Source organism: Ammodytes marinus (genome assembly GCF_949987685.1).
Source record: "Ammodytes marinus genome assembly, chromosome: 3".
Lineage (NCBI taxonomy): Eukaryota > Metazoa > Chordata > Actinopteri > Uranoscopiformes > Ammodytidae > Ammodytes > Ammodytes marinus.
In genome coordinates this window covers 30,902,238-30,929,736 of record NC_137232.1, presented here as the reverse complement: position 1 = coordinate 30,929,736, position 27,499 = coordinate 30,902,238, and the positions used below count along the sequence as shown (strand labels likewise).

At 43.1% G+C, this 27,499-nt stretch overlaps 1 protein-coding gene across 1 annotated transcript in view; it reads left to right on the top strand.

The window, feature by feature from the left end:
• si (sucrase-isomaltase) overlaps positions 1-27,415 on the top strand; it is a 78,727-nt gene extending 51,312 nt beyond the window's left edge. Inside the window, exons 29-48 of the mRNA XM_080053622.1 lie at positions 1,342-1,438; positions 2,247-2,359; positions 2,662-2,787; positions 4,073-4,201; positions 4,452-4,568; positions 4,697-4,759; positions 5,144-5,260; positions 5,374-5,464; positions 5,609-5,747; positions 6,680-6,813; positions 7,002-7,036; positions 7,793-7,909; positions 17,229-17,377; positions 18,147-18,231; positions 18,433-18,489; positions 19,236-19,360; positions 19,567-19,655; positions 20,888-20,937; positions 23,444-23,614; positions 27,137-27,415. Of these exons, the coding sequence (XP_079909748.1) occupies positions 1,342-1,438; positions 2,247-2,359; positions 2,662-2,787; positions 4,073-4,201; positions 4,452-4,568; positions 4,697-4,759; positions 5,144-5,260; positions 5,374-5,464; positions 5,609-5,747; positions 6,680-6,813; positions 7,002-7,036; positions 7,793-7,909; positions 17,229-17,377; positions 18,147-18,231; positions 18,433-18,489; positions 19,236-19,360; positions 19,567-19,655; positions 20,888-20,937; positions 23,444-23,614; positions 27,137-27,214 (2,082 nt within the window). The 3' untranslated portion in view covers positions 27,215-27,415. The remainder of the gene's footprint in view (positions 1-1,341; positions 1,439-2,246; positions 2,360-2,661; positions 2,788-4,072; positions 4,202-4,451; positions 4,569-4,696; positions 4,760-5,143; positions 5,261-5,373; positions 5,465-5,608; positions 5,748-6,679; positions 6,814-7,001; positions 7,037-7,792; positions 7,910-17,228; positions 17,378-18,146; positions 18,232-18,432; positions 18,490-19,235; positions 19,361-19,566; positions 19,656-20,887; positions 20,938-23,443; positions 23,615-27,136) is intronic.
• Positions 27,416-27,499: the final 84 nt, after the last annotated feature.

Here is a 27,499-nt window from a genome sequence, read left to right as displayed (position 1 = left end):
CCTCTTAGCCTCGTCTGTCTAGTTCTATCCTCATCTAATCACTGAATACTACGCTGGGACCCTCACAGTAGTCATAGAAAGAACATTTACAATTACTGTAGCACACTCATGTCTGTGCATGCAGCACATGCATTGCAAGCAAATGCAAACATATATCTGCATGACACACATGTTTATTTAATTTGTGATGGATTATCACAGAAAAGAAAAACAGACTGCCTTCAGCCACGCAAGCTGATTTTAAAGTAGTTGGTTAAAGCTCCCATATTATACACTTTTCGGTTCTATTATACACCATATTATATGGTCTTAGTGGTCCCTAATACGTTTTTCTTTAATTGTTTGCTGAAAAAAACTTTCAGATAATTTATTGTACTATGCTGATGTTCAGCTAATCTCACAATGGCCTATTTTTTAAAAAAGAGTTGCAGGTCCCCTCGTAAATATACAATCTTTGAGCTCCCCCCGCCCCCTGTCCGGAAGCGAAGCCAGATACGCCTCGCCCTCTGTCTGTCAGGGCCGTGGACCAATAAGAAATAGGGGTGTGGGCTGCACAGTGGAAGCTTCTGGCTTTACGGTTTGTGAGGTCAGAAAAGGGGATAATTCTGACTGGAGTGTTTTTGGGGGGAGGGGTGGGGGTTTCAGAAAAGGGGAGAGTGAGAAAAGGAGAGATTGTTATTTTTTTTGATATTTTGGCAGTCTCTAGGCACACCGTGGACGCATGGATATGTTGGAACACATGTAAAAAGTGCATTTAGCATAATATGGGACCTTTAAGCACTGTAGGTGTGCTCTGCTCTGTTTATAATTTGCCATGCTGAGTTTGGTAACCACAAAGGTAAGGTGTTGTCATTCATTTCCATGTTCTTCGTTCCACATTTCGGGCCATCCTGATTTTGTTATTGCAGCTAGCAGCAACTCAAATCCCCAAATAACAACCCTGCTCTCTGTTGATGTCTTTCAACTAACGCCAGAGGAGTTTTCGGTATTTGGGACCAGATTGGCTGCTATAACTAATACAGAAAGTATATATTTAAATTTGATTTAAATAGTAAGTGCAAACTCATTTGCATTGAGGATGGTTGTAATGTATTTTGTTTCTCTCGGGAAAACCATTGAATGTTGACACTGGGAGCAAGCCCATTGTAGCAGTGTTGTTGTGACACCCATAAATACAATGAGAAATGCCCTGTCGGGTGTAAAGAAAAATGCTCATGAATAAACTTAGTGGCGCACAAGCAAACATTAGAACAAATCTCAGAACAAACCAATTCTTTAAACAACGTTCAGCCGTCTCACACTTTCTCTTTCATTATTTTTCTCTCTGTCCCTCTGCTACAGTACAAGAAGAATTGCTACGGAGTGCATCCTTTCTACATGGGCCTTGAGACCACTGCTGACGCTCACGGTGTGCTGCTTCTAAACAGCAATGCCATGGGTGAGAGACACACATAGACACATGCCTGTGCATACACATACATGTGCATCTTATATGTGTGCATTGCCAGTACATACACATACACAAATGCAACTAACCTGTGCACAACACACGCACACTAACACACACACACACACACACACACACACACACACACACACACACACACACACGCTCAATCAAACTTAATTACATGCAGTGGGAATTTACGTATTAATGAGAGGAGCCATTTTCCATGTTTTGAGCACATGTCCTTTGACAGGGAGTCTTAAATAAAGCCAGCAAAGCGTAATGAGCATTTTCTACTCTTCTCCACTTTTGTATATTTGCATACTGAACAGTTATCTGCTCTATAAAAACAGACAAATGAACGTGCATTACACACACACACACACACACACACACACACACGCACACACACACACACACACGCACACACACACACACACACACACACACACACACACACACACACACACACACACACACACTATATTATATTTCTCACTTTGCAAGGCAGGGAGCTGACTATCTCGTTCTGTGCCAGTGCCTCACTAAAGCTATTTCATCACCAGATTAACAATATAGTAAATCATGCAGTTGTCTGGTCTAAGTCAACTGCTCTTGATGGAAAAGTATTCCAACCCATTTGTAATGTATGCTTTTCACCAAGTGCAATTTCATGAAGATAAGATAGGCTACATACTGTATATTTATGTAGTACACAATGTTTTAGATTTGTTTCCTCTAATGTGTACACATACTATATACAAATTAAACGTACATTTCTTATTTGCTTTCGGTGTAGATGTGACTTTCCAGCCTACTCCAGCTTTAACCTACAGAACTTTGGGAGGCATCTTGGATTTCTACATGGTCCTGGGACCTGCGCCTGAAATGGTGGTGCAGCAGTACACTGCAGTAAGTCTTCTTGGACGTGTGGTCTGTTAGTGTGTGTAGCTACTTGCGTTTGTGTGTGCTTTGTGTGTGTGTGTGTGTGTTTTGTGTCTGGCCCTGGGCCGCTGTTGATGGACTGCAGCAGCTGGGAGTTCCTCGCTTCATTGCGCTCTCTCATTTAGCCTATCTAAACACCCCACCACACACACACACACATACACACAAACAATCAAACAAACACTTTATGGACACTGTCCCGTTTTCCTGCAAAACAACTTTTTCTGTGCTGAACTGTTGACTTCATTGTTTGTTTTTCTTCTTAACAGCTCATTGGACGACCTGTGCTACCCGCCTATTGGTCCCTGGGGTTCCAACTCTGTCGCTATGGTTACGCAAATGATACGGAGATAGCAGATCTATACAGAGACATGAGGGTAGCCGGTATACCCTATGTAAGTTCCCAGACAAATAATTGTATTTAAGTACTGCAACAGGCACAAGAGTATTACTATTAACTACAACCACTGTATGTGGCTAAAAATAATACTGTCAGCATGAAACACACACACACACACACACACACACACACACACACACACACAAACACACACACACACACACACAACCTATTTTGTGTAAGTTCCATCAAAGGTTGTCTCATCTGAAGAAAGGCAATCTGGTAACTTCTTCCTGTCCCACTGCAGGTTGTACAGTACATGCACATGCACTTAGGGGAATAGACTGAGCTAAATCCAAGGCAGGATCTACCCATATTTGACAGTGTCATTCACCATATGCGGATAATAACTACATAAAACTTAATTTGATAGAAAGAAGTTCGAGAGAGAGAGAGTGTGGTCTCATGGATTACATCGGAGACCTCCAGTTTAACCTAATGAAATGTGACCTCTAATTTCATTTCCATTCAATTCCTGCCTCTGGGACATTTCCAGGAACCAGGAAATTCTCTCCGACAGTAAAATTCACCTAACAGTATAATGGAAACCGAGTTTGCCACAAACCAGAAAGTACTGTTCCTCTGCGAGTGCATTATGCTTTACCACGCTTAGCTGTGAGCAGAATCCCATCCTCTTCATCATGCGTAGCAGAACGTGAGAAAGTCCATCGATAATCAAGTGATCCCCGGAATATGCCTTCGCAAAGCCCCCAACCTGCAAAAAGAGCTGACGCCAGCTAAAAAAGAATTCCGCATCATTAACTGGAAAGAAAGAAGCAGAATATGCAGCCCACTATGGCTACACATCAGCTAGCTTTACCGACTATACTAACTACAGGCAACCCAAGCAGATGGACTTTTGTTCTTACTGTATGAATAAAAAGCCATCCCTATTCTCACAACTCGATAAAAAAAGCATTAAAAGCCAAATGTTAAGACAGACTTTCCACGTTTCCCCTATTTAAGAGCAAGAATCCCAATATTTGAAATCACTGTAGAAAACAAATTGCATTTATTTATCATTTGTGAACAAATGCAGCAAACATTTGTCTAAGAACTAAAGTGACATAGTGTAATACATGTCTCTATGACTGTGATTTCTGGCAGGCTGATAGCACAAAAACAGAAACGTTGAATGTAATGCAGAGAGACATTGCTTTTTAAATTACCACTATGTTTTTTTTGTTCTTCTTATGTCTGAGTTCCTGTCTGTTTCTGATATTGTAATAAAACAAAGACAGTTTAAACTGAATTTGAGCTGTAACTGGTGTCTGCTGCAGGATGTGCAGTATGCCGACATAGACTACATGGATCGTCAGCTGGACTTTGTCCTGGACCCGGAGTTTGCTGGACTCCCTGCTCTGGTGGAACGCATGAGGGGAGAGGGCATGAGATTCATCTTCATCCTGGTAATGCCTTTATATCATATAAACCAGCCATGCAGTCACATGATTGGATAATCGCATATCAGCATCCATAGGGCATGTGTATATATTAGCTAGAGATATTACAGATGTCTAAAGCTAAATATCTGTGCGGGCTAAATGTTTGATCAGTGAATCACTAGCCACTCAATAATGCCATACTATATAATTCACTAGAGTGGTGTGTGTGTGTGTGTGTGTGTGTGTGTGTGTGTGCGTGTGCGTGTAATTCCAGGATCCAGCCATCTCAGGCAATGAGACAAGTTATTACCCTGCCTTTGTGAGAGGTCAAGCGGCGGATGTCTTCATCAAATGGCCCAAAGACCTAAGTGATGAAATTGTATGGGGGAAGGTAAGAGGGCATGGATGGGGAAAGCAGATAAAGTGAAGAAATAGACACAGATAGAGAGAAGAAAAAGAGACACATTTCTTACTTTTGCATTCTGTGTGGTGGTGGTATGATTCCTCGTCTTTTTCCAGGTCTGGCCAGACTTCCCCAATGTCACAGTAAACGAATCCCTGGACTGGGATTCCCAAGTAGAGGTACAACGTTTTCCATATGAACAACACTTAAACATAACTATCTGCAGCTTCCAACATATTGAAACATAGGCCTAAACGTAGCTGCCGACACAAAATAGCTTTCTGAAACCATGTCATTGTTCCTATGATGATCAGGAATTAAATGTTACAGCAAATGAGACCATCCGTGTAAAGAATGCTACTTTTATATAGTTTTTCTTAATGCCTTTGTCATGGGTATGCTCACCAAAGAACTACAGCTGGTGTGGTAAAAACACTTCCGCTTTTGTCAAAAGAGGGTGCAGGAATTAACACAAACTGAAAGTTCCTCAGAGCACATTTAATAAAATGCAGTGAGTGTGTCTTCTTAATCACGTTGTATCATTTCCTGATTTTTATACTCAGATGTACAGGGCTTACGCTGCATTCCCAGATTTCTTCCGCGACACAACAGCAGCGTGGTGGCTTCGAGAAATCCAGGACTTCTACGATAATGTCACAAAGTTTGATGGACTCTGGATTGTGAGTGACCTGAAATACTTTTTTTTTAAATAAGTGACCTTTTAAAGGTGCGCTCTTACCCTGACTGATTTTTGTTTTTGCTTTCATTCCCTTCACTTTGTCTTCATCTGTAGGACATGAACGAGCCTGCCAGTTTTGTCCACGGCACAGTTGGAGAGAAGTGTCTCGGTAATCCACTTCTGGAGAACCCTCCTTACATGCCACGTAAGACGCAGGCACACAATTCGATTTCTTGTCTTCTCCTCATGTGGTAATTCAATTATTAAGTTATCATAACAATATTAGGAGTGGGTCTTCAAAACATTTTGTTTGTTTCTGTGTGTGTGTGTTTGTGTGTTCCCCAAAAAGCCCTGGAGTCTCAACCTCGGGGCTTAAACCATAAGACTCTGTGCATGAACAGCGAGCAGATACTCAGTGATGGAAAGAGAGTCAGACACTACGATGTCCACAACCTCTATGGCTGGTCCCACACCAAGCCCACCTATGAGTTAGTGAATATATATATTTACGTATTTTACTGTATATCACCTGTACCTCCTATAAGGAACCTTTAAATGTTTATGAAATAGTCTCATTTTCCCTCTGATGATAAATACATTATCTGTTACAGTTAAGTAGACTATCAGTGAAAACAATGTTTTTTTTTAATATAATTATTTGTAATGCCTTAGCACGGGTCCGATTTCTCGGGAACTTAGACAAAATGATTTACGGCAGGCAGACCTGAGCATACTGTGTTTACTGAACGGTACAAATGTAAAGTTCACCATCGTCATATTGACATTATTTATATCTTACATCGTCACATATAAATACATTAGCTCATTGTGATGCATCTGCGGTTCTTAAACAAATGCATGCACCGCCGTGCTGGTGCCGTAAAACACTACAGCTTTTTTCCCTGTGGTGCCGCTAGAATCAACAACAAGTTGAAATGATCTGAACACATTCAAATCAGAAAAGAACAAGAGCAGCAGGAAACAATCAATGCAAATATATTTAGGAGGAAAATGCAGCCACAGGGGGGGGGATGCATGACGGATATTTTTCCAGCTATATCCACAGAAATAGACTCTCATCAAATCCTTATGGTAATATTCACCAATGTGAAACGACATTGTGTCATGTGGTGAAATGTTTCTCTTACCACGGGGAGGCCAGGTTACAGAGATAGCTACAGAAGAGCCTGGGGGATGAGGGGCACCGTTGGGCCTTGAGCCTATAGGTGCTTTTGCTAAGGGAATTGTTCCATTTCAGAACAGAGCTCAATTTTATCTACACAATTAATTTGCTGATCGGCTTCTGAAAATAATGTACTCTATTACATTGATGGATAAGGTCATTTTATGTTCTAGTTGCTGCTTATGCATGTCTTTGTGTTGCTTCCATGGGTAAGAGCATCTCTTCTTTTGTGTTCAGCGCCTTGCTGAATGTGACGGGCAAAAGAGGCATAGTGGTGACCAGGTCCACCTACCCCTCCAGTGGGAAATGGTCTGGGCATTGGCTGGGAGACAACAATGCTAGCTGGGACCAACTCTACAAATCCATAATAGGTACAAAATATAAGATACCGGTAATACATACTATTTGGGATAAAACTTGTGACTATATTTGGGGGCTTGAACACTTGAAAGAAGAAGTGCTGTGTTATCGAGCACATATGTTTAAAACAGTGCAATGTAGAAAAGAAAAGGGGATCTTCAGTTTGGCCTAACTCCCCATTTCCCTTTGTTTTTCAAAGGAATGATGGAGTTCAGTCTGTTTGGCATCCCTTACGTAAGTATCATCGTCTGATCTTGGGTTTTGACAAGACATAATCTCATTGCTGTGACCTTGTCCTCTCTAAGTAGATTACAGTGTCTTGAGTGATGTTATTTTGTTTGCTGGACCCTTGGCTCAAAGGACATCTTGAGATAAAATGTGAAGCACATCATTACAAGCTCAGCTAGCCCCTACTGCAAGGGCCTAACACTATAGCCCCTCATGACATACCAACATCTTATTAATTGTGTAGACTTTGATGAAACTTAAGTTTTTTACATTGTTGTCTGTGTGCTCTCTTTGTCCTTATTTCTGTCTCTTCTTCGCATACTGTCAACCTGTCGTCTCTCATCCCCTCATCGTGTCTAATAATAATTATAATCGGACACTTTATCGATCCTTGTATGGTAAATCATTTGCATATGAGCTGCTGGCTGCAGGGTGCGGGTACATCAAATCCCTCACTCCTGCAGTGTCTTGCTCAAGGACACTTTGGAATCACGATACTTAACAAAAGAAAAAGTAGTGTGACCGCAGTTGCTGTGGTTGGAGGGGTCCTATTTGTAGACACACCCGCATCCTAGCAACCCATCTTTCTGTCCTCCTCTCTGTCTCCTCTTACACACTCACACACACGCACACACACACACACACACACACACACACACACACACACACACACACACACACACACACACACACACACACACACACACACACACACACACACAAAGATACACTGAAACTTTTGTGTCCGTCCCTCTCTTTCAGACCGGGGCAGACATATGCGGGTTCTTTAGTACAGCCGAGTATGAGATGTGTCTTCGTTGGATGCAGCTGGGGGCCTTCTATCCGTACTCACGCAACCACAATGGCAAGGGTAGCCCGGTAAGTGAAAGCAAAAAACATCACAAAGAGAAGTACTGTGCTGTAAACCCACCTAAATCATATTCACTACATACAAAAACCCTTATTTTTATTCTTATATGCGGTTATTTTTTCATACTATTGGCCAACAGGAGGCGGTGACTTAACCACTGCTACTTCTGTGCATTCAAGCTTAGCTAACTTGACTTACATTTTGGAACCACACATGTTTGTTATGGTTCACCTTAATGCTCACAACAATTATATTTCTGTAATTCCTTTAACCCTGTACATGCAGCTATACAGGAACACTCAAAACAGCGATTTTGGATGATTCTCGTGTACACGGTTGCCATTTGCTTTTGTTTTTCTCCTCAAATATATTGCACTTTTAAGGGGAATTTTTCTACTTCCTTCTCTCCCTTAAATCTGCGTCTGACATCCACAATCACACAAAAAGATAGACCTGTTTGGTGTTGTACTGTCGGTGGCATTCATTCTAGCGGTGACCTTTAAGAGCGTTGGAACACATCTGAGAAATCCAATAACGCCCGTCCAGAGATCGATCCCACCAGGCGAACTTTCTCTGTACTGGAGTCTGCAATACGAGACAGGACACAATTGTGTGTGTGTGTGTGTGTGTGTGTGTGTGCGTGTGCGTGTCAGTGTCTGTGCGTTTTAACGGTATAGAGTGGGGATATAATTGAATTTTCAAGGTGATCTGGGAACCACTGCATACCACCTAACTCCCACTCAACACACACACACACACACACCCCACGATTCCAATCATTTAATAATGGCTTGCAAATGGGTGTTTAAACATGGAGATAATTGACAGAACAAACACACATGGGGCAGGAGAGGACTGTGCAAAATGACAAGTTTGAGAGGCACAGACAAAGCCAGAAAGACTAAAAGTAAGAAGGATGAAAGAGAGAGTTTGGCGAGAGAACAGAAAAAGTACTTAAGAGCAAATAGGACAAAAAGAACATAGTGAAATACTGTCAGGCGAATACAGATGAAGAACGAGTAAAGGAAGGAGAAGTTCAGAGGCCATGTGACAGAGAAAGAAAAAAATTATACATAAGATAAAAAATGCAAAAAAAAGCAGATGGGAGTAGGCTATAGCAGGTTGAAGGGGGTGGTGACACAGGGCAGCAATAAGGGACGTAAAAGCTGTTCATAACGTGCCTGAATAAACAATTGACTGATTTTGAAACATCTGCGATCAAAAAGGTTTTGTGAGAGAGGAAAATGCTTGGTGAGAGAGGATAAGGAGGACTGAGAGGTGTGTGTGTGTGAGAGAGAGAAAGGGGAATTGAGGTCAACTATTTATGTAGTCTACTGTAAAAAGTGTATTCGTTTTCCAGTCAGCCATGGAAAATCCCCAATCATCACCCCCCCCCCCCCCCCCCAGGTCTGCTTAACAAAGCATTTGACAACAATGTATTAACACCACACCAACCCGACCGGAGGGGCACACAAGGGTAGAGACAGTGGAGAAAGAGAAAGAGAGGATTTTTTTTTTTTTTGCAGAGTCACTCCCAGAGCTCCGTCACGCCTAGTGTCTCTTTGCCCTCAGACAACTTTTAATGTTGACCTTGAGATAACTTCCCTGCACCAGCAGATATACTGCAGTGTCTGTCCACACAGCCGTATCACAGTGCAATGCTCAATTAATTAAACACCATTTATTCTCCAGCAATAGTTTATTTTTTCAGCAGGGAAGTCGTATTACATCATGTCATGTATATTGTTATATCCACCCATGGGGACATATTTTTAATCTAAATATATATTTCTTCTTTTTTTATGATGTGAGCTGTGCAAAGCAACACAGAGACTCAAAGGTTTATGAGATAGATGGAGGCGAGGGAGTAGATTCCAGACAGATAAATGACGAGAAAGACCAAGTAGTGGAGAGCAAAGATGAGAAGGGCTGACACAGCCAGATAACCTCATTTTTTACCTTGAAGCCACACGTGTGAGTATCCAGGCACACACACACACACACACACACACACACACACACACACACACACACACACACGTCTGTCTGCAATCAGTGTGCGTCACAAGACCTTTTGCCACTATAAATGTGTCCATAAATTAGGAGAACTCACAAGATGGATTCTCTGGCTGCTTGTAGGTCTTCAGCACTCCCCGCTCGCGTCTCTTCATCAATCCCTCCTCTGGTTTCCTTCCCACGAATGAAAAGTCGACCTGTATAGGGCCCAAAAGACAGGGGTCCAACAGCCAGGCCATGCAAGATTGAATGAATGTTGAAAAGTATATAAGCCCATTTGTTGGGGAGATTCTCCTGTCAGGGATCTTACATTCTAACTAACTGACAGCATCAACACCCAAATCATTCATGTGTGATCTCTAGATTAGCATTAATGAACAATATTTAAAAGTATAAATAGACTATAACAAAGTTAATGTTGTTAGTACAATAAAAGGATATTGTCTATGTTGGCAATGTGGCTAGAGAATATTTTAAAAAATCTAAATGCATTTAGCAATTTCCCAGAACGCAAACTGTATTTAAACTGAGCAACAACCTAAAACCCAAATACCCGACCCCGCAACTCTTTCCATGACTATATCCAGCTTTCAAAAAAACTGGATAAACTAGCTCTTGTTGAGTTGACTGTACTGTATTTACGAGTACCCGGAGCATGGGATTATATGCACACAGGCACAAGAAGGGTGCAAGAGCAGCACATCTATTTCAGTTATACAATTTGACCATAGCCGGTGGCTGTCACGATGCTACTTTAACAACTTGTGCTTGTCTACGTTAGCTTGCCTCTGATTGGCGACAGCAGCCCGGGGTGTCTTTGCAGAGATGATTTGTTTTCTTGCTGTCAATCTCAATCTCGCTACAGTGCATATTTGTAAATTGTCACACGTATCCCAGAATGTTTCCATAATGTACTATCCCTCACAAATGAGGGGTTTTAAGAAGTTTGAATCTTTTGACTATCCAGTTCTGATTAGCTAGCTCCTCATGCTAATTCAATGCTACACTCTTTCTGACTCTCTTGTAGTATACAGTAGTGTATCAACTTGCAGCACACATGGACACGGATAATCATCATCATCATCATCATCATCATCTTCAACCACTTATCCGAAATCGGGTCGCGGGTCAGCTTGAGCAGGGAGCCCCAAACTTCTCTTTCCCGGGCCACATCAACCAGCTCTGACTGGGGGATCCTGAGGCGTTCCCAGGCCAGCGTGGAGACATAATCTCTCCATCTAGTCATGGGTCTTCCCCGAGGCCTCCTTCCAGCTGGACGCTCCTGGAACACCTCCCTAGGGAGGCGCCCTGGGGGCATCCTTACCAGATGCCCGAACCACCTCAACTGGCTCCTTTCAATGCAAAGGAGTAGCGGCTCTGCCCCGAGTTCCTCACGAATGACTGAGCTTCTCACCCTATCTCTAAGGGAGACGCCAGCCACCCTCCTGAGAAAGCCCATTTTGGCCGCTTGTACCCGCGATCTCGTTCTTTCGGTCATTACCCAGCCTTCATGACCATAGGTGAGGGTAGGAACAAAGATCGACCGGTAGATCGAAAGCTTTGCCTTACGACTCAGCTCTCTTTTCATCACAACAGTGCGGTAAAGCGAGTGCAAAACCGCCCCTGCTGCTCCGATTCTCCGGCCAATCTCACGCTCCATTGTCTCGCAAACAAGACCCCGAGGTACTTGAACTCCTTCACTTGGGGTAAGGACTCATTCCCTACCTGTAGTAGACAATCCATCGGTTTTGTGCTGAGCACCATGGCCTCAGATTTAGAGGTGCCGATCCTCATCCCAACCGCTTCACACTCGGCTGCGAACCGATCCAATGAGAGCTTAAGGTCACAGGCCGATGATGCCATCAGAACCACATCATCCGCAAACAGCAGAGATGAGATCCTCAGCCCACCAAACTGCACCCCCCCCCCCCACCCCCCCTCACACCACAACTACGCCTTGATATCCTGTCCATGAATATTACAAACAGGATTGGTGATAAAGCGCAGCCCTGGCGGAGGCCAACCCCCACCGGAAACGGGTCCGACTTACTACAGAGAACCCGGACACAGCTCTTGCTTTGAGTGTACAAAGATTGGATGGCCCTGAGAAGGGACCCCCTCACCCCATACTCCCGCAGCACCCCCCACAGTATCTCCCGGGGAACCCGGTCATAAGCCTTCTCCAGATCTACAAAACACATGTAGACTGGATGAGCAAACTCCCAAGCTCCCTCTAGGATCCTTGCGAGAGTGAAGAGCTGGTCCGTTGTTCCACGGCCAGGACAGAATCCGCATTGTTCCTCTTCAATCTGAGGTTCGACTATCGGCCGAACCCTCCTTTCCAGCACCTTGGAGTACACTTTGCCGGGGAGGCTGAGAAGTGTGATAGTAGTTGGCACACACTCTTTGGTCCCCCTTTTTGAAAATAGGAACCACTCCTTCGGCACTGTACCCGACTTCCATGCAATGTTGAAGAGGCGTGTCATCCAAGACAGCCCCTCCACACCCATTGCTTTCAGCATTTCTGGACGGATCTCATCAACCCCCGGAGCTTTGCCACTGTGGAGTTGTTTGACTACCTCAGTGACTTCCACCAGGGAAATTGACGATGATCCCCCATCAGCCTCCAGCTCTGCCTCCAACATAGAGGGCGTGTAAATCAGATTCAGGAGTTCCTCAAAGTGCTCCTTCCACCGGCCGACTACCTCCTCAGTTGAGGTCAACAGCGTCCCATCCTTACTGTACACAGCTTGGATGGTTCCCCGCTTCCCCTTCCTGAGGTGCCGGACGGTCTTCCAGAAACACTTTGGTGCCGACCGAAAGTCCTTCTCCATGGTTTCTCCAAACTTCTCCCACACCCGCTGCTTTGCCTCTGACACGGCAGAGGCTGCAGCCCTTCGGGCCTGTCGGTACCTTGCAACTGCCTCAGGAGTCCCCCGAGATAACATGTCCAAGAAGCACTCCTTCTTCAGTCGGACGGCTTCCCTGACCACCGAGGTCCACCACGGCGTTCAAGGGTTACTGCCCCTTGAGGCACCTAAGACCTTGAGACCACAGCTGCCTGCCGCAGCTTCAGCAATGGAAGTTTTGAACATCGACCACTCGGGTTCAATGCCCCCAACCTCCACAGGGATGCTAGAAAAGCTCTGCCGGAGATGCGAATTAAAGACCTCATGAACAGGGGCCTCCGCCAGACGTTCCCAGTTCACCCGCACTACTCGTTTGGGCTTACCAGGTCTGTCCAGAGTCTTCCCCCATCCTTTGACCCAACTCACAACCAGATGGTGATCAGTTGACCGCTCTGCCCCTCTCTTCACCCGAGTGTCCAAAACATGCGGCCTCAGATCAGATGATACGATCACGAAATCGATCATTGACCTTCGGCCTAGGGTGCTCTGGTACCATGTATACTTATGAGCGTCCTTATGTTCGAACATGGTGTTTGTCATAGACAAAGCATGACCAGCACAGAAGTCTAACAACAAACGACCACTCGGGTTCAGATCGGGGAGGCCGTTCCTCCCAATCACGCCTCTCCAGGTGTCTCCATCACTGCCCACGTGCGCGTTAAAGTCTCCCAGCAGAACTATGGAGTCCCCTACCGGAGCCCCATGCAGGACTGCGTTCTGGGTCTCCAAGAAGGCCGAATACTCCGAACTGCTGTTCGGTGCGTACGCACAGACAACAGTCAGAGTCTTCCCCCCCCACAACCCGGAGGCGTAGGGAGGCGACCCTCTCGTCCACCGGGGTAAACTCTAACGTAGTAGCGCCCAGCCGGGGGCTCGTGAGTATCCCCACACCGGCCCGGCGCCTCACACCTTGGGCAACTCCAGAGAAGAATAGAGTCCAACCCCTGTCCAGAAGTACGGTTCTAGAGCCAAGACTGTGCGTGGAGGTAAGCCGCACGGGTCTAGTCCGTCGTGGTCCCCGCCCTTCACTGCCACCCTTAAGGCAGCGCACCCGACCCCAGCGGTTCCTCTGATGAGTGGTGGGCCCATCAGTTGCAGAGGAGTGTGTTGCCACGTAGCTTATTCGGGATGTGCCCGGCCGGGCCCCGTGGAGACCCGGCCACCAGACGCTCGCAGGCGGGCCCCCTATCTGGGCCTGGCTCCAGACGGGGGCCCCGGGCTTCCTCCGGGCAGGGTCACTCTTCCTCTATTGTGTTCTTCCATGAGGTCTTTGTGAACCATTCTTAGTCGGGCCCCTCACCTGAGACCACTTTGCCTTGGGAGACCCTACCAGGAGCACTAGGCTCCGGACAACACAGCTCTCAGGTTCACAGGGGCACACAAACCTCTCCACCACGGTAAGGTGATGGTTCCCGGAGAGGACGGATAATTGTGATTAATAAATTATATTTAAAATAATACCACCGTCAGACTCAAGACTGAAACAGTACACAATAAAACCGGCCCCAAAAGCAGCCCCAGCAACCCAGTACTTTGTCTGGACTCATCTGTATCTGTCATCCCTCTCATTGGGAAAGCAGAGCGATTTCTTACAGTACTCACTCATTCAGATTAATTTCATCCGTCTCTCTATTTCTATCTTCTTTCTCAGACACACACTGACACACTCTCAACATCTACCATGGTAATTACTTTCAGGTGAACACATCTGATTGTAAGGCATGAGGGTGGAAAAAGGAGGGCTACTGAAAAGGGAAGGGAGGTAGAGGAACTGCCGGGTTTCCAGATAATTACAATCTTATACATTTCCTTTTGAAAATTAAATGATAATCGGGTAAACTCCTCAGGTCATAAGATAATGGAAATGTTCTTCATTCAATCATGTGCTATTAGGAGTCTACTTAGTAACCACTGGGCTACGGTTAATAACTATTATCAAATCTGACCCATGCTAAATTGCAGCTAGGAAGAACAATGTCTGTCATTGTATTACGGTCCCTGTGATGATTTTCATGATATCTAAATGATAAAGTACAGGAGACACATTATACACCAATTCACACTGAGCTGCACAACACAACAGTCCCCAAAACAGATGTGTACACATACTGTTATGCAAATGCAAAGCACAGACACACACACAGACACACGCACACACACAACCACACAAACGGTATCACAGGGAGGCGCATATGGTGGTGACACGCTTCAGATAAAACCTTCATGATCCTGCGTGCGTGCGTGTGTGTGTGTGTGTGTGTGTGTGTGTGTGTGTGTACCTCACCAAACTGATTATTGTCCTCACTTCAGTTCCAGAAAATGAGCTAATACATTTAGATTGGCCCATATCTACGGAATGATAGTACACAGTGTCCTCTTTTTCTGCCCTTGTCTCTTGAGGGGGCGTTGCACTTTTTGCCAATTAAAATTAGGCAAATGTCAGTACAGTGTAGTAGGACAATACTTGGGGCTTCATGCATCAGTATAACGCACAGAGGCCATGTGGGTATTTCTGGCACGCTACAAAGTAGCTGGTGCCGCTTTCAGTCTCTCTTTATACCCGGTAACATTTTAGTTATTCATTTTCAGGATGTTGTGAAATCCAAATGTGAGCGAGTTAACACAGCACACCACAATGGCATGCTACGAAGAATGCAGCTGTGTGTGTAAATGTACATTTGTTTCACAGACAAAGTGATACATTCATACTCTGCTGGGTTTTTCCCCCCTTCCTGCACAGCCCTCCTGACTGTCTTTTTAGTATGTGTATTTGAACCATACACAGGGCTTTTGAAGTCTATAACTATTGAAACAGGGGATCTGTTTAGTCAAACGCTGAGCACTTGTCTCTTGCCAAGAATAAGCAATCTCAGTCAGTGGATGTGGTGGTATTTTAAATTTTTCAAATTTCACATTCCCTTAAAACTTGTCCACCTACTGTATATGATAAGGCAAGGCAAGGCAAGACAAGGCAAGTTTATTTATATAGCACACTTCAGACACAAGGCCACTCAAAGTGCTTTACAGGGGCAAGATTAGAATACATAAAACACATTATAAAACATTTAAAAGCGAATAAAAGAAGCAAATAAAATAAAAATTGCAGGTTAAAATGGAAACAAAAAAGTCTTCAGACTCGATTTAAAAGAACTGAGGGTTGCAGCAGACCTCAAGTTTTCTGGGAGTGTGTTCCAGATTATTGGTGCATAATAACTAAAAGCTGCTTCTCCTTGTTTAGTCCTAACTCTAGGGACTGTAAGTAGACCTGTCCCAGACGACCTAAGGGCTCTGGACGGTTCATAACGTATCAGCATATCAGTAATGTATTTTGGCCCTAAACCATTTAGTGCTTTATAAACCAACATCAGTATTTTGAAATCAATTCTTTGAGTGACTGGAAGCCAGTGTAAAGACCTCAGAACTGGGGTAATGTGATCCACTTTTTTGGTCCTATAGTGAGGACTCGAGCAGCAGCGTTCTGAATTAGCTGAAGCTGTCTGATAGATTTTTTTGGAAGGCCAGCAAGGACACTGTTACAGTAGTCAAGTCTACTAAAGATAAATGCATGGATAAGTTTTTCTAAATCTTGCTGAGACATAAGCCCTTTAATTCTTGATATGTTTTGTAGGTGGTAGTAGGCTGATTTATTAATTGATTTAATGTATTTCTTGAAATTCAAGTCGGAGTCTACGACAACACCAAGATTTCTGGCTTGGGGTGTGGTTTCTAACATAACGGATGTAAGCAAGACAATTACTTCAGTTTTGTCGTTGTTTAATTGAAGGAAATTTTGGCACATCCAATCATTTATTTGTTCAATGCACTTACTCAGTGCCTGTATCGGACTGTAGTCTCCTGGTGATATGGTTATGTAAAGTTGTGTGTCGTCTGCATAATTATGGTAGCATAATTTGTTCTTGTTCATAATCTGAGCTAGTGGGAGCATGTAGATGTTATACAGAAGAGGCCCAAGAATGGAACCTTGGGGGACTCTGCATTCAATATTTGTCCGCTCAGATGTGAAATTGCCTATTGACACATAGTAGTCTCTATCCTTTAAGTAGGATTCAAACCAGTTTAGTACAGTTCCAGAAAGTCCAACCCAGTTTGCTAGTCGATCTAGTAACTGTGGTCAACTGTGTCAAAAGCGGCACTGAGATCCAGTAAAACTAAGACAGAACTTTTGCCACTGTCTGTGTTTAAATGGATGTCATTGAGGACCTTAACCAGAGCAGTCTCAGTGTTGTGGTGTTGTCAACATCCTGACTGGAAAACATCAAAGATAACTAGGGGATCACCTGATATTTTTTTTCCCACATTTGTTTCAATAAATAATCAACATATCTTTCAATTTGTCATTTTCGGTTAACCTGTTTGTCTTTATGATTTTTTTCTTTGTCAGAGACAAGATCCCGTTTCTTGGAATTCTACCTTCTCCGAGGCGTCGCGGGATGTCCTGAACATCCGTTACACCCTCCTGCCCTACATGTACACACTGATGTTTGAGGCTCATACTACAGGAAGCACTGTAGTCAGACCACTCTTGCACGAGTAAGCGCACACACACAAACACAGTCACAAACACAAACACACACACACACACACACACACACACACACACACACAAACACACGCACACACACATCGTATCTTTGCACCTAACCAAATCATTTAATTATTACCAGGATGTATCTTCTTTTTTTTTTTTTACTGATTTCCTGCCAAGATAACCTGATTTTATACTACATTGCTTCACATTAGTATGCAGAATACCACATGTCGGGGGGAAAGGAGCGGGTGCTGGACAAAAATCTATTTAGGTAGAGCTTGTATTTAAGTGCTCTAACACGTTTCAGCACCCCTCCATTTAAATGGCCAGCTAATATTATCAAAGTGTTACCAAAGCTTCTTTTTTTTAATCTAAAAATGAACTTCCTCTATATACAGTACACATCCATACAATTTTCAGTGAGGTTAAACAAGCTGGTCTGTGACATTTGTGACTTTTAATTAGAATTTCAGTAAGTCTGTTTAAAGGCCGACCACACATGACTGTGGCTATACTTGGCAGCTTCCAGATGTGAAGGTGTGGTACTGTATGCAAAGAAAAGAAAATACATGTGTATTCATTTTAAAAGACTCTTATCAAGTCACAGATGGTAGTTAAGGAGCTTGCAGGGTTATTTGGCTTGCGTCTTCGAACCATTCAATTCTGAAGTACTGAGTACTTGAACCGTCGTCTTGTCTGTGTAGACACAGGAGAGAGTGTAACCTTTTTTTACCTGTCAGCCTTAATAGTGTCTGTGCCGGTGTATCGTAGGTTTGTGAAAGATAAAACAACATGGGATATCTACAAGCAATTCCTCTGGGGACCTGCCTTACTTATCACCCCTGCCCTCGACCAGGTACACACACACACACACACACACACACACACACACACACACACACACACACACACACGTCAGGCGCTTCAGATATCTTTTTTGTCTTTTACTCCAAGATGCAACTTTTCAATCCTTTCCAGGTAAAAGTTGTCAGTCCATCTCCTTTGCTTGTACTTCTTCTACTATTTTGGGTTGGACTCATTCTTTTGTGATTGACAGGGAGCCAGGAGTGTGGACGGCTATGTTCCCGATGCACGCTGGTATGACTTCCACACGGTGAGTCCATGTCCCTAAGCAGCAGAAATACATTCCAGTATCCCCCTCCAATCTTGTCTAATGCATGTGCAATACATAAATACTGCAGATACAATACACCTACACATTCAATAATGCAGTAGAAAGCAGTGAAGAATACAGTACATTCTATTGAAAGAGGCAACCACATCTGAATGGATCATCCAAAAAGAAAAACACAAGACAAACCCTAGATGACAATATTAACAAACAACATATTTGACAACATCGTTAAAGAGTTACAGCTTAACAACTGCAGAAGGTTCCTTGATGACAAAAACAAACACCCAATCACTCATTATCTTTCTAGCTAGGGGACTCCCCATCTGTTAGACAGCATCATAAAGCCAAACAAAACACGAGAAAACAACTGTATAAATGGGGGCATGGGAGGGTGGAGAGGAGTGGTTTCCTCCATTAAACTTCTCCCTTCAGCAAACAGTGCAGTGCTAGCTGTTAGAGAAAGGACCAAGGACAAAGTAAAAAAAATACTTTTGAAAAGACGAAGTTTGCAAAGAATTCCTTTTGCTGTGTAATACATTACCGAAATGTTTCAGATGTAGCCTTTATAGATGTCTCATAATTTACTGCGTGCTCTGTGATTTACCGGTGTGCCAAATGCCAATTTCCCTCAAAGGGATTTTTAAATTAAATGAATCAAGTTAAATGACCTATAGTATGTTTTACTACTTCAATAGACATAGTAATTTTTGCCGCTTTTTCATCAGGCCAAAGATGTCGGGATGCGCAGCCAAATGGTTAAGATGCCAACACCACTAGACCACATTAACCTTCATATCAGGGGAGGATATATCATACCATGGCAAAAACCAGAGAACACTACATTTTACAGGTGAGGGACTGCAGTATATGGGTAACCAAAACAACATCTTCAATTGTTTAGTGTGCTTGATAATGCGAGACAGAGACAGTTATTAGATGGGTATAAGTGCATGTTCCTGCAGGAGTGTGTTAATGCATTTGTCCTCAGCAGCTGGTATAAATAGATGTTGTCCTTTAACAAATCTGCTATAACCCTCTCTACCCATTTGCTTTCAGTCGGAGGAATCCATTAGGACTGATCGTTGCCCTGAGCGACAATGGAACAGCTCAAGGCTCCTTCTTCTGGGACGATGGAGAAGGAATAGGTAAGTGAGAAAGGTCACCCGTTGCACACCCGCACATTCACTCAGATAGCACTAGGCTATCATTTCATGTTGTTACATGCGTATCTATGGACATGGGATATATTCCCTTTAAAAAAGTTAGTGCAAAAGTTTGCTTTGGTTAGTCTAAGCTCACCAATACTACGGTATATGCAATGTAAATATCAGAGGCAGTTGGAAAAGTCATGAAGTGAAGTGAAGATTCATGTGAACTTACTTGGATTTATTTTGTACTTAATTTGTTTACTGGATTTTAAGAGATATAAATGTACAACATAGTCTCTCCCTGCCTTGACACTCATTCTCACGCATACACTGGATAGGTACGCAGATGCACACACACACACACACTCACACTCACACACACACACTCGCACACACACACTCGCGCACACACACACACACACTCACAGATAGAGTATCCGAAAAGGATCAGTGTCTGAAGTGCCTCGGTGACAAGATGCACTCTTCTGCGAAAAGCGTGTTTGTGTTGGGACAAATAAGAGAGGGGGATATATAGAGAGAACGAGGGATAAGAGAGGAGGGGAGTGACAGCAACTATTACAGTAATTCCCTGTGTCGCTGCTGAGAGATATGCTCTCCATCACTCCTTTTATCTGCTCGTTCGTTCCTCTCTCCTGCTTCTTGCTGTCTCTCTGTCGGTCTGCACTGTAACTTGCCTATGTCTCTCTTGTTTTCTCTGCATATGGCTGTATCGCCTACTTACCTGTACTATCCGCTTTTTCTTGAGTTCTGCGTGTTTGTTTGAGCTTCACTTCAGAGGGTTAAGCCGTACTCAGACTGACTAGTCACTCGTTCATCAGTTATTCCTTCATTTATTCAACCAGTCCTACTGTTTGTTCAAACCAACCCTAATGAGCCTTTTTAATGAGTCAGGCCTGTACATAATTAACTCATCCATCCAGTCAATCAGCCGTCAGTTTTTTGTATTTATGCATGCAGCACCTCAATGTTCCATTCGCTCATTAATGCAGCACTACACACCGCTCACACATTTATCCACCTCACAGATGATTATGTCCATCCAGTCAGGTGAATATGAATGCTCACTTATCCATACAGTCTCTCATTCTATTCACCTGCACAGCTGCATCTCTCTCGCTCGTCTGTCAGTCATTCAGTTAGTCACACGGCCATTTTCCTCTGTCCCTTTGCCTCCCTGTGTGTAATTTGCTCTCATTTTCTCTCCTCAGACACGGTTGAGAGAAAACAATATCTACTGGCCGACTTTGCAGCAGCATCGGTGAGTTCAAGGGGCCAACTGCATTTCACGTCCCGCTTTTTTTTTTTCTTTCTCTTTATCGGCTTTATCGTTACTAATGCTGCAAGACCGGAGAACAAGCCCATGCTTTGACATGCAACAGGTCCGTAGGTAGGTGCAGATGTCAAAGGCTTTACTCCTGGAGAACATTAGCACGTAATTTATGTTTAACTCTGTTGATTTGAATTTAGCTCTTGCCTGAGACAGAATTCTCAGTCTAGGGAAACACAAATGCATACATTGTTGAAGCGCTTAATAATAGCAATGTTATAATAATGTACAACTAGATACAATTAAATTATGTTTACACACAAACACACATAAGAAAGCAAAAGCTTCCGTGCGGGTATACTGAATGATTATTGTCCTCTTCTCCTCATTGTTTTTGAAGCACCAGTAGGCAGTCTTGTGAATGTCATGGTGAAATTACAATTATTTCAAAATGTTAAGAAGGTGTAACAGGAAAGTCGATACTGTACACGGTAAATATTTTCGAGTTGTTTCCATTTAAAATTGTGATAGGAAGTTGTACAGACTTTAGTTATGTGCCATCAGAAAGCCGACAGCCCTCATGAAGTCATAATGTCATTTTCATCAGCTACAAAGCTTATTATATTGATGTGCAGACACCTGGTTCATGTTTCCCATGGCTCCAAAAAAAAAGACACAATCTCACAGTTTGTGGCAAAGCTGAGTGTCACAGTGTTGTCTGGCAGTTGTTTTGTCACAAACCTGCACTTGCCAATGCAACAACCTCTAATCACAGACACCATCACCCAAAGCACATTTTGCAGCTTTAGTTGGCAAAAGCACATACATTGATTTGAACCAAAGTGACACATTTTGTTTTCATGTATATAGGTACAGATTCAATGTAAAGACATACAACTTGTAGTATGCTTAATACGGATAAGGAATGAGTACCGATAATGCAATATACATTTGCTTCACTTAGACCCTTACCCTAGAGAAGACTGGATATCTGGAGCCTTCATCCAGCATTTATAATGATGTGCTCCCCATATCAAAATCTGTTCTTCAAAATATTCAGTCGACTAATATAAGGACGTATAGATGAGGGGTCCGACAATGCAGAATCACCAAGGTGCATTAAAACGTCCGTCATTTGTGAAAAGAGATGTTCAGAATCGGCAGCAATGAGGGTACAATTTAATGTCAAAATAGGTGTCAAAATTGCACAATGCAATAACCCAAACAATACAACCTCAGCTGTGTCACCCCACCGACCTCAGCACTCATGTGCTTTTAATTGGAGATTTGACCTTGCCAATCGCTAGAACAAACTAACAAAAACAGCTGGACCTCTGCTAACAATGTGCATGCAAGAAAGAAAAAAGGAGAAACATAACTAGTTTGTGTGTATGTGCACAAGTTATATGGCTAAGTTTAGTGAGAGTGTTTAGCAGGCCACAGTTTGAGTCGGACATGACAGACACTCCCTAATCGCTGGCACTAATGGGACTCACCCAGCCCTATTTGCGTCTAAGCCAAGCAGAGGCACACAATCGCACACAGATACACATTAATGAGCACACGTTTAATCACAAACATACACACATACACATACATAGATGCACACTTTGGCAGTACACACATACCCACATACAGCTACCATGGCCAAACATCTGTGGCTGTCCTCTGCCTACCATCAGGCTCATTCCAAAGCAATTTCACACAGCGATAAAACAGGCACACTGTCTGACAGCCAAAGGGGGAGAGAGCGAGAAAGAGAGTGTAAGTGTGTTGTGTGTGTTTGATGTACTTGTGTGTGTGTGTCGCATGTATGTGTGTGTGCCGGTGTGTGTGTGTGTGCGCGTGCGGGTGTGTGTGTGTGTGTGTGTGTATGTATGTGTGTGAACAGGCAGATGTGAGAAGATGAGGATAAGTTGGGCAATGAGGCCAGTGCTGCCTGGCAGATTAGCATATCGTATGTCATTTTGGATGGCTATCTGAATGTGTGTGTGTGTGTGTGTGTGTGTGTGTGTCTCTGTGTATGTGTGTGTGTGTGTGTGTGTTTGTGTCCTTATGAGCACTAGACCTTAAGAGTGAGGCCATTTTTACAAGCTGAGAAAATGTTAGTATCCTGCAGTTTTTAACGGGTTGTCAGTATCTGATTAATATCAAGGACCTCAAAATATGTACGTGTGTGTGTGTGTGTGTGTGTGCGCGCGCGCTTGCATGCCCAAACATGTGTGCCTCTCACAGCTTGAGCATGATGAAGGCACTGATGTAAAACTTTTAAAGCAATTAAAATCACATTATCTACTAAAAGCAAAGCATAATACTAAAAGTTAGAATACATTGGAAGTAAAAGTAATGATATGGAGAACAAAACTCAGACGCTAAATCGGAAATAATAAAATAGATCTCACTTAACATCAATCAAATATGTGATTTTTTGTTGTATGGTAATCTTCTTTTCCTTTCTTTGTTTCATCCTCCTGTCTCTAACACTGTCTGTTTCCAGAACACCCTGTCCAGTACGATCGTCCACAATGGGCTGGCCTCTGCTGACACGCTGACCCTGGGTGTGGTGAAGGTGTGGGGGGCAGGAAGCGTTCAAATCACAGGGGTGACCCTAACAGACGGGGCTGGAACCGTGCATTCACTGACCCCACAGCACAACCTTAATACTCAGGTCAGAAGATGTTTTGGGATGTTCATCATCATTTAGTCACCATCGTAAATCAAGTCGCAATATACTAAATGTATTGTATTAAGTTACACGTTACATTTAGTATAGTAAAGGTTGGACCAATTGTAGCTGAAAATAGTCTAGTCCTCCCCCTATGTTTTTTAAAATAGCCTTTGTCTCATGTGTCCTTAATGCTTTCGGCTATTTGTGCACCAGTTTCACAGTGATAAACACGATTCAACAGACTGCTGGCCAATGTTATCAAATACAGGAAATGGTCTATGACCGCAAAAGCTCTTAACATTAATGAAAATGCCAGTTTTCTGGCAAAAGAGGGTTATATTTGTGTACATAGCAGGGGATGGAAACTGACTGATGATGTGTGGTTGGTATATCCCCATTTTGCTTTTGTTTATATGTTCATAACATTTATTAAATACAATTATAAATAAACAACATCATATTGGAGCTTCAAAGCCACAGAAAAAAACATTTTAAGAAAACAAATTCCAGCAGTCCGTCACGGCACCTTTTCTCACAGCATCGTCTGTAGATATTGTTATTCCATAACAACTTTTTTGCAGAGTCTTATCCAATGATCCTTAAGAACAGGAAGACTGAACTGAGGCGTCTCCCCGCAGGGTTTGGGAATCTTCCATGGTAATGGAACAATATTAACCGATGTGTGTACAAGCGCACATAATCCTCCGCAGCCCACAAATGCACTCAGCTAAATTTCTGCTCTGATAACCTCAAAATAAACATATTAATCACTGTCGAACATGCATACAATCAGTGTCATCGCGTTTAATCGTTCGCTTTTCACGCATTAATATCATAGCTCAGTGAGCTTCTCTCAGCGTTACATGCACACATTTCAGAATCACGCCCCAGCTTTCAAGTTGATGGAGCATTTCCCTGACAGTCAAAAAACTGTCACTATAATATAATACAACATTTTTAAAAAAAACTCAGGTTCACAGCCCAACCCCTGCTGTGCCACACTCATCTAATAACTGTAATCAACTCGGCTTTCCCCCATGACACTGTTTTTCAGTATAATGAACACAGAGCTGAAGACTCGACTCAGGACAGCAATTTTAAAGCCGCTCATGTAAATTGATTGTCTCTCTCTCCATCATCTGCTCCACTGGAAACGTGATATAGAATCATGAGGAATTGTAAACACAAAGCCATGTCATATGGCCTCATTACAGCGCTCACAGTACATGGTGATTCATGTGTCCAGAGGGCCTCGCAGTACCACATTTACTTTGTTAGAAGGCTACGGTGAAAAACGGCACATGCTCGCCTCTTTACGTCAAAGGGAATTCCCATGTGTACACTAGTATGTGTGTGTCATATTATCGGTGGTCTTTTTTTTCCGGTGTAGATCAGAGGGGTCAAGGTCAAACTTTCAGGTTTGTTATGAAAAAAATAGAACATGTACTGTGTTTAAAGCAAAGAGTTTTATTCAGTAACAAAAGCCGCTCTGGAGGATCAGTTCTGGCTGCTTACGTAAGGCAGTCAGTCAGAAGTGATACAGGTTCTAGAAAATATCACATACTTAAAGCACATTTGCGCCACAGGGGGCAGACACTTAAATTACATACTTTGGTTTTGCAACAGTTGAGGGACAGGCAGTCGACTGGTGGTTGAATACAATTTGGTTTACTGATGAATCAGCAGAGGGCTGCTTGGGCAGACCGTGCTGGGTCTTAGTGTGTTTATTCAAATGTATAGTGAAGCTTTGAGATACTTTATCATTACAGGTTCGAGCTGGAGCTAGAAGGAATTGCGTGTTTTTTTTTTCTCAAGAACACTTCAGTAGGATATGGATGTTTACCTGAACTAGGCTTGCGCTGACGTCATCTACATGAAGGACAGCTTCTGTATTGTCTAGGTTGAGGTTGCAGAGACAGTAGGTTGAAGAATCCTGAAATGTTAAGAATAAAACACATTGGGGTAATGGAGAAGAGTTAAGATTGTATTGAAGAGAAAGTGGGGAAATAGAAGGGAACCAGAGCTATCTTACAGTTAAACATGGTTATTCACCTGGAGGCTAAAGCTGACAAAAGACAAAAGGCCTATAAGTTCAAGATGAAAGCATGTGTTCCCTCTCCTCGTTTGGCGTGATGTGATCAAATATTCCTGTCGAGGTTGTGGAACGTACTCGGTGTACTTATCAGGAGTTTGAAAATGAGCGCCATAAATAATAATAGGTGAAGAAAGCCGGGGGAAGGCTTTGATTTATACAGTTTTTTTTTAGGGAAGACGGACATGGAGGAGCCAGAAATTAAGGCACAAATTGCAGTTGAAGAAAGTCAGAATAACGGAAGGATTTTGAGTGTGTGTGTGTGTGTGTGGGGGGGGGGGGCAAGGATGGGTAGAGAATAATGAAACGACAGGAAAAGACGAGTCCATCTTTGCAGGGGAGGGAAGGAAGGACAGAGAGGAGGCATCACTGAAAACAGATGGAACGAGGTAAGGAGAGGTGAAAGAGATGAACACGAGGAGTGAAAGGTGGGCGGATGGGTAGGAAGGAGGGCAGGGAGGAGAGAAGGAATGCGGATGACACAGTACGCACATGGTAATAAGTGTTTTTTTTAGTGAGAGACAATCCATTCATCTCCGTAAGCAATGCCTGATAGGGTAAGAACTTGAAAGAAGCAGCACACAGCTGGGACTTTAAATACAGTGAGGTGGGTGAGCTATTTATGTCTGCTGCAAGACAAGATGTTTTATTCTGAACCTATATAGGGCCTGTTCATGCTGTCATTTACAATATCTCACCGCATGTATAAGCCCTGGCCTGTTTAACTTTACCGGGGGACCCATGCTGTTTACGTGACATGAATAAAATGGGATTTTTTTCACCCTCCCTTTTAAATGGGATACAAGGTGCTGCGCAGAGCAGTGGGGGATGTTCTGTACATTTTCCTTTATCCGTCACATTTAGTCGACTTAACTTCTGAAGGTGGTTACAAAACATGGAGCCAGTTCAATTATTTCATCTTTCCGTTAACTGTTCTTGCTGATGGTGTGCTGGGTCAGTATCACGTTCCCACAATATACATATACAATAAAATATAAAACACAATTTTGCAAAACACATATTAAAGGAAAGACCCTTAGCTCAGTTGGTAGGGCGTCCCCCCCATGGGCCTCGGCCAGCAGCGGACCCGGGTTCGATTCCAGCCTGCGGTCGTTCTCTGCATGTCACTCCCCTCTCTGCCCCATTTCAACTATGTCTCTACACTGTCATTAAAGCATAAAAAAAAATGCCAAAAAAAAGGAGAGTAAAGAAAGAAGAAATTATACATAACTAAAAATAAATTGTATACCATAAACTGTGATGACAATTTCCTTTATAGATTTTTTTCAAAAGCTTGAAAGCTCTTGATGTACAGTATGTCTATATTGGAATTCCTTGTAAACAAAGTATGATAGTATGATATTTGAGGAAATACTGAACATGTCTGGTGCATTCATAATGAAACTATGTCTTTCTCTTTGTGTCTACAGGAGCTAGTTATTGATGCGGCTCCAAAGTCTGTTTGTGTGGATCAGCCTTTTACCATTGCATGGAAGACCAGCATCTGATCAGCACGGATTACTGTCTACGTGTTTTGCCAGCAACTGATAACAAACCTGTACATAATGGCCAATGCCATGTATGTTGATATAAAGTAAATGCAATGTACACTCAACAAAAATATAAACGCAACACTTTTGTTTTTGCTCCCATTTTTCATGAGATGGACTTAAAGATCTAAAATTCATTCCAGATACACAATTGTACCATTTCTCTCAAACATTGTTCACAAATCTGTCTAAATGTGTGATAGTGAGCACTTCTGCTTTGCTGAGATAATCCATCCCACCTCA